The sequence below is a fragment of the Malaya genurostris genome, chromosome 1, assembly GCF_030247185.1.
Source record: "Malaya genurostris strain Urasoe2022 chromosome 1, Malgen_1.1, whole genome shotgun sequence".
NCBI classification, from domain to species: Eukaryota; Metazoa; Arthropoda; class Insecta; order Diptera; family Culicidae; genus Malaya; species Malaya genurostris.
This window is the reverse complement of record NC_080570.1, coordinates 13075520-13086355: the sequence shown is the minus strand read 5'-3', so window position 1 is coordinate 13086355 and position 10836 is coordinate 13075520. Positions and strand designations below refer to the sequence as shown.

General features: G+C 40.7%; 1 protein-coding gene across 1 annotated transcript; it reads left to right on the top strand.

The window, feature by feature from the left end:
* Window positions 1-913: 913 nt before the first annotated feature.
* Window positions 914-3319, top strand: LOC131432928 (thioredoxin domain-containing protein 9). Its single transcript, XM_058599530.1, has 4 exons — window positions 914-1037; window positions 1612-1816; window positions 1880-2239; window positions 2313-3319. Exons 2-4 carry the CDS (start codon window positions 1640-1642, stop codon window positions 2430-2432), a joined length of 657 nt encoding a protein of 218 aa, XP_058455513.1. The 5' UTR covers window positions 914-1037; window positions 1612-1639; the 3' UTR covers window positions 2433-3319.
* Window positions 3320-10836: the final 7517 nt, after the last annotated feature.

Sequence of the window (10836 nt, the reverse complement as noted above, 5' to 3'; positions counted from 1 at the left end):
GCACTTTTTGAACGCTCTCGAATATGTGCTGTTTCGCACACCACTAATTACGAGTCGACTTTAGTTCGGTTTTCACTCCGCAGTATCCGAAATGACACTCACTGGTTGGAGTCCCCGCTGACCGAAAAAGCTACAAACGAGAATCGGTTGAGTGCCCGCCCAGTGGATTTTGTCGAGCAGCGTAGGATCGGATCGGTTAAGCACGACATTGGCCCGATCGTAGCACTGCAATCTAAATAAGCTTTACAATTACATTATGTAACGCTAGCGCAAAAGAGTAAAGGATAGCAAACACGGAATTATCCCAGCGAAATTTGTCGACCCGCATAAGTCCGATTATCGGACCGATCGAGCACGATATGGGGCCGATCGTAGCGCTTCGATCGGTCCGTCATCGGACAATTCTGCACCATTTGCATCAACCGCATCGACCTAAAAAAGTTTTATGTTTACATTATGTATAGCGAAGGAACATCAAACAAGGCATTTTCGAGCCGACGTCAGAGTATGGTAAACAAACATTCGAGCATTTTAATTCGAGTAAAATCTTAATTTTCTTATCATAGTGATGATATTCTGGTCGATAATTTGCGGGGAAGTGCTTTAAAGGGTACTGAATAAACAAGTAGTTTGTAATATATAATTTTTTGTTAGCCATTCTTTTTCATTGTTTTGCAGAATGATGCTGACCACAGTTTCATGACGTCATAGCAGGTGGCTGGTATTCTATGAATGGAACAAATCATGCGATGTTTCATATACTGTGTTTTATGAAGTCTGAGATAGCATCCCTATTACAAATGTCAGAAAAATGCGTCGCGAAAATATGCTTGACATTTGTCAATCACTATGTTCAAAAAGAAGGTATTCCAGCAACCTATCTCCTTCTCTCAGCTGTCTAATAAAGTGCATGTTGCTCTCAACACACACACAACCATAGAAGAAGAAGTTTATACCGTGGCTGAGTGAGTGAGTCAAGGCAGAGAAACTAACGGGAGCCGAAAAATCGTTCAAATTTCAATTAAATCGACAAATTGGTAAGTACAGCCGGCTATTTTCCGGCAATTTGGAAGCTATTTTAGCAGGTCCCGATGGAAGATCTCCCGATATGAGGTTATTTCCGGCAAAAACCTCGATTACATTAGTCATGTGTTTACTTTGGCTATCGCCTGCGAGAAGCATTTTTCTCCTGTCAAATGTGATTTGCAGCAAGTAATGGATGGGCTGGGTAGTCGGTCGGAGCAGTAGCCCTGGAGGCACGCCTACTATGCGTGTGCTGTTGCGGCGGCTGCTCCGGTACTCCAAGTAGGTACTGCTTGTTGCTTCACTCATGTCAAATCTGTCATGCGATGTTGATCTAATTTTTTTTATGGTCACTGACTATTTGCGTGAGGTTGTAATTGACTCCACATGGGGTCGGTATGGTAAATCGAAGCAAGCTGGCACATGAATTTACTCTGAGTAGGAGACTTGGTTGTGGGAGTTGACATGAAAAACCGGTGTTAGGCTCTAGAATTAGGAGTAGAATCTAGGTTAATTATTGGGAAACCGTTCCAATTAGGAACTATCAAAGTTTGCACTGAGTTCATTGAAGATGCTTACCACTTCCAGCTTGTGTGAGCGCTAGCCAATATCAATTATGGAGCAAGTGCTGCAGAATTCCCTGATAACGGCGGCCGTTCAGTTAGAAAAACAACTCGATGGTGAGTTGGCTCGTCTTGACAGTCTCGGTGGAGAGGATTTGGAAAAACTGCGCGAACAACGCATCCAGGAAATGAAGAAACAGGCTGCCCAAAGGCAAGAGTGGAAAAATAACGTAAGTGTCGGGTCTTTTCCAGAGTAAATTGTTTTGATTGTTGATTCTATGATTTCATCACAGGGTCACGGTGAATACAGCGAACTGGCGGACGAGAAGGAATTCTTCGAAGTGAGCAAAAAATCTGCCAACATCGTGTGTCACTTCTATCGCGATTCGACACCACGCTGCCGGATCGTCGATATGCACCTGAAAATTTTGGCCTCCAAGCATGTCGAGGCTAAATTCTGTAAAGTGAATGCTGAAAAGTGCCCCTTCCTGACGCAACGACTGCGAATCAAGGTAATTCCTAGTATAGCACTGATCAAGGACAGCAAAACGAAGGACTACATAGTCGGGCTCACCGATCTGGGCAATTGTGACAATTTCAGCACCGAAATGCTCGAGTGGCGCATCGCACACTCCGGGGCGATTGAGTATAATGTGAGTTTAATTTAGCAGAGTTGGATTTTTTCTCTCTATCTCTTTAATTGTCCTAAATTTGTTTCCATTCTAGGGTGACCTGCTGACACCTCCGGACGATAAGAAGAAGAAAAAATCTTCCGCCTACAGTTCGAAAAAGATCATTCGTGGTGGTTACGATTCCGATGATTCAGATATTGACTTCGATGATTGAACAGCGTTGCAACTGATTGCTCTGGCAGCAAACAGAAGGAAGAGAATCGAAGATTGTTTGTTTTTGCGAGAGCGCGATAGATAAACATGTAGTATTTAACGTATTTCGTAGAGCTTAAGGACCCCATTCGTCAACACGGACCTCATTCACACCAGACTCGCATAGCTGACGGATGATGCCTTTTGAACAAGAAGTCGCAAATTGCTGCTAATCTTTTACCTAACTTCGATAGGGTTAGATAATTTATGCTCCGTTGTGAATTCAACATTCAAGTCTGCTTATTTCGTACTAACTTGCACCTGAATTTAAAATTTTTACTCTGTGCTGTTTCGTTTATTTTTTGTCTGACACCCAAAACCCATATGTAGCAAAAAAATAAAATTAAACAATAAACTTGTATTTTAGATCAGATTTTGTGTCGACGCTTGAAGGATATTTTAGCACTCTTAACTTATTCTTAAGCGTTTGACAATGGCCAGTAAAAAAGAAAACCTGTACGGATAGGTTTGAATAACGCACTGTGCAAAAAGAAAAAAAACGTTCAGTAACGATTGCTACGATGTACTCCAATAACCATACGACTACTAGTACGGAATTATCCTCGTGCATAGTTGACAAATGGACAACACTTTTGCGGATCTTCAAGAGCTTCAACAGTTAGAAATAAAGAGAAAAACAAATTACGAGCGCAAGAAGCTTAACTATCAAAACCAATATCACCTGACTTCTATGCGCGTTGCCGTTTTTTGGCTTAGGGCAGTGAAGAAGAGAAAAATAGATGGCATCGCGTAGATGATATTTTTCCGCTAATTGATAAAAATAATTTTACAAGCAAAGGCAAAACTCGAAATTGAATAAAATTTATTTAAGTTTTCTATTAATTATAAGTCACTATTTTTTTTTTGCTGTTTCGTGTAATGGTAATATCATCCCTCAAGCAGGCAAAGAACACAAACCGAAATGGCGTGGGGTTGAAATTTTCTGTTGGATTGACATTGGCCCTTATTACGGGTATCACTACACGGTGAAAATCGAGTGAAGTGAATTTAGGTCCTTAGCACGAAAGTCGCTTTAAAGACAAAAGTAATTATTTGGATGAGCTTGATGTCCTTATGAACATCACGCCACCAACATTTCGTTGAAAAAATGAGTTCACTATGCGTGATACTGGTAATAGGGAAAATCAAGTGAAGTGAATGTGAAAATGGAAGTGAGAACGGTAATAAGGGCCATTATTCCACGTGAGTCAGGAAGTAAGCTTGAATGAACAATTGTTTTCAACAAAACAACTGAAGATGACGAATATTCCGAAAAAAGAGTAGGCCAAGCTGACGAAATTGCATTTTCTCCTGCTGAAAAATTTAATTAGTTTTACCTATGGTGGTGCTTTTGTTTGGGTTCCGAATGCTTCCCGAAATCACCTATCTAGTGGGCAAAATAATGTTCCTTTTTTATGCTCGAAAGGGAAAAGTTTTCTGATAGTAGAAAAACTACAATCGTTGGTAGAAGTTCCGGAGATCAGAAGAATCAACGTGGCTGGATAACAACAAGATCGTTTCATTAGTAAGTTATTGACGTTACAAGGCTTTACATGCGTTACTTTCTAAGTAAGTTATAGGCGTTACGAAGCGTGACTTTTTAGTAAGTAATAGGCGTTACATGCGTTATTTTTTGTAATTTATAAGCGTTACGAAGTGTTACATGCGTTACTTTTTAGTAAGTTATAAGCGTTACGAAGCGTTACTTTTTAGTAAGTAATAGGCGTTACATGCGTTATTTTTTTGTAATTTATAAGCGTTACGACGTGTTACATGCGTTACTTTTTAGTAAGTTATAGGCGTTACGAAGCGTTACTTTTTAGTAAGTAATAGGCGTTACATGCGTTATTTTTTTGTAATTTATAAGCGCTACGAAGTGTTACATGCGTTACTTTTTAGTAAGTTATAGGCGTTACGAAGCGTTACTTTTTAGTAAGTTATAGGCGTAACAAAGCTTTACATGCGTTACTCTGTAGTAAGTTATAGGTGTTACGAAGCGTTTCTTTTTAGTAAGCTATAGGCGTTACTTTTTAGTATGTTATAGGCGTTTCATGCGTTACTTTTTAGTATGTTATAGGCGTTACTTTTTATTAGATTATTGTCGGTACGAAGCGTTACATGCGTTACTTTTATAGTAGGTTGTAGGCGTTACAAAGCGTTGCATGCGTTATTTTTTAGTAAGTTATAGGCGTTACATTTTAGTAAGTTATTGGCGTTACGAAGTGTTACATGTGTTACTTTTGAGTAAGTTATAGGCGTTACGAAGCGTTACATGCGTTACTTTTGAGTAAGTTTTAGGCGTTACGAAGCGTTACATGCGTTATTTTACAAACATTTAAAAGAGCTTAAACGCAAGTGACAGATTCTCTTCAGATTATTACGAAGCCATTACCCAAATTTCTTGAATGTGTTATGAAACATTTGGTCAGTGTGAGAGGACATTAGTCTCTCAGCCCAAAGCCATAATAACCCACCAATCAACAATAATGACGGTTCATTTAAAAGAGAGGTAATAACAAAGAAAAAGCAGTGCACTCACCATTTGGGTTGTCGTCACGTTGCCAAAAATCACGTCTTTCTCGGCGGTCTCGCCGTCCGTTCTGTTTCCCATGAAGTTCAGATTTGCCGCAGCAGCGAAATTCCTCAGGCAGCTTTCCCGGGTGATCCTCGTGCGAAGTGGGAGTCGTTTCCGTCCTGTTTCTTCTTCTGGTTCTGCCTGTCGACTCCAGCGCCAAACCTCGGAATCGGCTCTCCGGATACCCTCGTGCTATCCACGATAATGCGACGATTGCACTTCCAGGGGAAACGCTGACCCCTCACTGATTCTTCACCACTTCGGATTTTACCGCCTCCGCACAGGAATCCGATTCACAACGGCCCTGCGAAAACTGCTTGCTACACCGCTGCAGTGCGATCACACAGCGACGCCGGAACCACTCGGGGAACGCTTGACACGGGAACTCTGGATGTTGGCGTGGTGATTACTCCCAATTTTTGCTGTGAACGGGTCAACATCCAAGTCCGTTGATTTTTATCGAAACCACCGATAAGGATCGCTGACCAGGACGTCATTCACTCGGGACTCCCGGGACACGCGGTCACGGTTTTTTCAGTCGCTTGCTTCACACTTTCCCGGCCTTCTTTTTTTCACGTCCTCTCGCTCGCGTGTTCACCCAAAAACTGATTTGTCATTTTTCCCCTCCGTCCGGCCGGCGTATTCAAAATAATAATCTATACCGTTTCGCTCTTCAAGCGAGTAATTTACTATTGTCTCTGTTTTAATGCAGAGTGTTTCGTGCACGCTTAACACAAACCCCTCATGAACCTTAAGTTACTAAATTAACTGTAACACAACATTGCCGTTACAGAAAAATTTCTCATGAATCGGCGAAAGCTCGAATCATGAGAAATTTATGAGCCAACATCACAAAGAAGTCCCCCGGAGACTATACCACAGACTAACAGACATGACAGTATGAGTAAATTCTTATAAAAATAATTTTTCGTGATGCACTAGTTCCACCTATATTGTACTGCGCGAACTATTTACTATCGGCACACCCCTTGTGTAACGTAAAAGTTTTTTTACTAGTTGGTTTCCCCTCGTTTGTCAACACCGATCAGCTGCTTGCAGGGATGCCTGATTTCATCATAATATTTGAAAATGAATCGTCACAATAAATTATTGGATTACGTTGATAATATATTTAACATTTTTAGCGATGTTGGAAGGTAACCCTTTATTTTTCTCAACGTTGTTCATCTAGACTATTTTTGATTGTGTTGGTAATTTTCACCCGAAATTAAGTGGTGGCAGACCAGAAGTAAGTAAATACTGTAACAAAACGGGTTCGATTTTGTATTGCGTTGAATGATGAGAAGTAGGCACAATTCTGTATATAGTTTTGGCAATATGTATTAAATCTGAATCCTGCATGAAATTCGCATGGACGTATACAAATCAATACACTACAGGTAATTCTGTATGAATGGCAACTCTGTTGGTAAATGAAAAAAATAAACACAGTCTAGATGACAGACAGGATGTTTTTGATAGGGTAACGTGGCGCCATCATGACACATGTGAGTACTGTCCCAAATAAAGGAATATTTGAAATGACCGTTAAAATGATTGAAGAATCTAATTTGAGTGTCCTGTCTGTTAGTCTGTGACTATACATCGCATTATGAACGTGATGCTTAAGACAATCAACGCTCGTAACATGTTCCTGTACGGAACAAGCTTCACAAAACTAAATGACACAAATCCACAAATCTATACAATAACGCCAGCGAATTCTGGCTAATTCGCGATCACCGCCAACTAACTTATGGCTATCAGTCTCCGGGTAAGTCCTTATACACCAAACACGAAAGTCCTGTTGTAACGGCAGAACATTCAATAAACTCTTAACCTATTTTAGTGCTAAATAGGTTTGAATTAACAATGAAGATATAACTAAACAATGTATATGTGATAGCTTATTGGTTTGTAACAAATGGTTGACTGTCGTAGAGGAAAAGGGGTATTTAGTCCCTCGATCGTTATGAGCCCAATGCAAGGGTTTTACCGCGCCCAGAATCGCGTTACTTTTGTACGGATTGTCATAACGACCCCTATTACAACTGTCTACCCGATTTACGAATCCTGACTGCTCTGGATCTTGCATGACGTCGACACCAATCCAGGAATGGGTAGTTTCTTCCGGTCTCGTGTTTTCGTGAAACTTTGTAGCTGGTGTAACTCATAGCTGTTTAAACGACTGTCAGTTTCTCCCGATCTGACCAAACGGCAGGCCTGTGAAGGCTAGGTATTCTCTCGGTATCCTTCATGTGCGGTTGAATTCAATCGTTGTACTTTCACTCGATGGGTCATTGCACCCAGATTAACCATGTGGCGTAATGCCATTTCATAGTTGATTTCCTCATCATTCAAATGAGTGAAATCCATTTTCCTTATATATTAAGTATCACGGAACCAAACCAAATCTTAAAATGCTATCACAAATCTTACGTAATCGTTAAACTAACAAATTTTGGCTCAAATACACAAATCCAAAATTTACATGTGGGATTTTTAGTTGGGCGCCAGTGTTATGAAACATTTGGTCAGTGTGAGAGGACATTAGTCTCTCAGCCCAAAGCCATAATAACCCACCAATCAACAATAATGACGGTTCATTTAAAAGAGAGGTAATAACAAAGAAAAAGCAGTGCACTCACCATTTGGGTTGTCGTCACGTTGCCAAAAATCACGTCTTTCTCGGCGGTCTCGCCGTCCGTTCTGTTTCCCATGAAGTTCAGATTTGCCGCAGCAGCGAAATTCCTCAGGCAGCTTTCCCGGGTGATCCTCGTGCGAAGTGGGAGTCGTTTCCGTCCTGTTTCTTCTTCTGGTTCTGCCTGTCGACTCCAGCGCCAAACCTCGGAATCGGCTCTCCGGATACCCTCGTGCTATCCACGATAATGCGACGATTGCACTTCCAGGGGAAACGCTGACCCCTCACTGATTCTTCACCACTTCGGATTTTACCGCCTCCGCACAGGAATCCGATTCACAACGGCCCTGCGAAAACTGCTTGCTACACCGCTGCAGTGCGATCACACAGCGACGCCGGAACCACTCGGGGAACGCTTGACACGGGAACTCTGGATGTTGGCGTGGTGATTACTCCCAATTTTTGCTGTGAACGGGTCAACATCCAAGTCCGTTGATTTTTATCGAAACCACCGATAAGGATCGCTGACCAGGACGTCATTCACTCGGGACTCCCGGGACACGCGGTCACGGTTTTTTCAGTCGCTTGCTTCACACTTTCCCGGCCTTCTTTTTTTCACGTCCTCTCGCTCGCGTGTTCACCCAAAAACTGATTTGTCATTTTTCCCCTCCGTCCGGCCGGCGTATTCAAAATAATAATCTATACCGTTTCGCTCTTCAAGCGAGTAATTTACTATTGTCTCTGTTTTAATGCAGAGTGTTTCGTGCACGCTTAACACAAACCCCTCATGAACCTTAAGTTACTAAATTAACTGTAACAAATGTTTCCAATCTAAATCAAAAGCTAGTGGTTTTAACTTGGAAATTATGCGACGAGTAAGGCGTCAAATATAAAATCAATCCGGTAAATTGTGACACGAAAAGTAAACAAAGAGAAACTTTCATTGGTTTATGTGACCTTGAAAAATGTTCACGTCAAATTGTAAATATACTTCCTTTTGATATATTGTCAGCTATCTTTGGCAACAACCAGCGCTGTTCCGATTTTCACAACGATAAGATTAACTTACAGAATTGACACTTCGATAGCGTTACGAAATTGTGCAACATTTGATTTCCTAATATCTTTTTTGCCTTTCTCATATAGAAAGGTTATGTAATCACTGTGAAAACCGACTTTTGAACCGAGGCCCGGAAAGCCGAGTGTCATATACCATTCGACTCAGTTCGTCGAGTACGCAAAATGTGTGTGTGTGTGTGTGTGTGTGTGTGTGTATTTGTGTGTATGTGCGCATGTGTGTATGTAACGTTTTTTTTTTGCACAGACTATTCTCGGAGATGGCTGAGCCGATTTTTACAAACTCAGATTCAAATGAAGGTTTTGTGGTCCCATACAAAATTCCCAAATACAAATTATTATTTGGATCCGACTTCCGGTTTCGGAATTATGGGGTATAATGTGCAAAAATTGTGAAAATAGTTGCACCAACTTTTTTCGGAGATGGCTGAACCGATTTTCACAAACTCAGATTTAAATGAAAGCTCGTTAAGTCCCATACTAAATTCCAGAGATTCATTTTGATCTGACTTCCGGTTCCGGAGTTATGGGGTAAAATGTGCATAAAATGAAAATATGTTTTCTAGCTTTTTTCATAGATGGCGGGACCGATTTTCACTAACTTAGGGTCAAATGAAAGGTCCTGTGGTAAAAAATTTATACCATCACTGAATAGGGCGAAAAACCGTAAAAAAAATTCTAAATCGACCTCAAATCTCAAATCAATTGATAGTTTTTATCATAAGACGGTCAAACAAACCGATTTTCTTTCAAGAATCGAAGAAAATTATTTTAAAGAATACCACCGTATTATATATGATAGTATGATTGATATGAGAAAGGCATCATTACACCACTAGGTGGATTAAAACAGATTTTTCATTAAAAATCCAATAATCGGTTGTGACGGAAGGTCTAAATATTACTTTAACTTTACAAAAGTAGCGTCACTAAAAGCTCAATAACTAACAAACTTGCTAACCTAATGTCGTGAAGTTTTGACAAGTGACCCGAGAAGTGCCGAGAAGAAGAAGGTCGACAAATTTGCTGAAAAGTACTTGGCGTGGCAGGTTAATTGTGGGTACAGAAAATTCAACAAGCTGTACCTAACGGAACATTCGGAACCATCAACGGCGAAATATCCAAAGAGAATGCTTCCAGAAGCGCTTACTGTCAGTCCTTCTTCCGTTCCCACGAAGGGGACACTCTGTGATGCAGAGGTACGAAAAAACAAAGCTGTTTTTTTTACCGAGGGATACAATCCCACCAAACTCTCTAGAACCTCGCCCCATTGAATAATTCTGGCCGATTATGATGAGCCGAACTCCGAGAAACAGGTAAGGTTTTCAAAAATGACTAGAATTTGGAGAAAGAGTGAATGTAGGTGTTTAATAAAAATGGCGCAGGAGGAGAAGGAGGAGGAATAAACCAACTTGGCAAAACCGTGTTTTAATTATCCTCTCGTTAAGATTGCTTACTTAATCCCTGATAGTTTTGAAAACATTCGATTGAAAATAAGGAAATTGTGCTAATCCGCTTCTGTTGTTCCATTTTTTCGAGCACAGTCTTTATAAGTTTTTATGCAATCCCCAAGCCCATAAGCGGTACTCGCACGTGACAATATTATCGCCAAATCAAAGTACACTGAGGTCTTTTTTTATGCAACTTTTTTTTATGCGAATTTTCAGAGTTATGCGGTTTTTTATGCGGTACGTAAACTCGCATAAAAAAAAGACTTCAGTGTATTGTTAATATCGTTAATCGCAAAGGCTTGATAATTTGTGTCCGCATTTTTTCGAAAAAACACCAGCGTCTAGAGCTTCAATACTGCAAATGAATATTGAAACTAGAGATGGGCAATTCGCTCCTGAGCTGTTCCAGTGAATCGAATCATTGAAGTGAGCTGACAGCTCACAGCTCTTTTCAAAAGAACCGCAGCTCACCAGCTCACTCATTTGCTACCCAGTTCACTGCATTATGACGCAGGGAACACGCTACGAGCTGATCGGATCTTCGGCTCTTTAGGAGATTCAATTTAGTCGACATCAATTAAAGATAAATTATTTCGCATTGCATTCATTGCATCATTGCAAA

Coding starts and splice junctions, on each gene's coding strand:
- LOC131432928 (XM_058599530.1), top strand. CDS start 1,640: ATGGAGCAAGTGCTGCAGAATTCCCTGATAACGGCGGCCGTTCAGTTA. Junction 1,817..1,879: donor GGCAAGAGTGGAAAAATAAC/GTAAGTGTCGGG, acceptor ATTTCATCACAG/GGTCACGGTGAATACAGCGA. Junction 2,240..2,312: donor CCGGGGCGATTGAGTATAAT/GTGAGTTTAATT, acceptor TTTCCATTCTAG/GGTGACCTGCTGACACCTCC.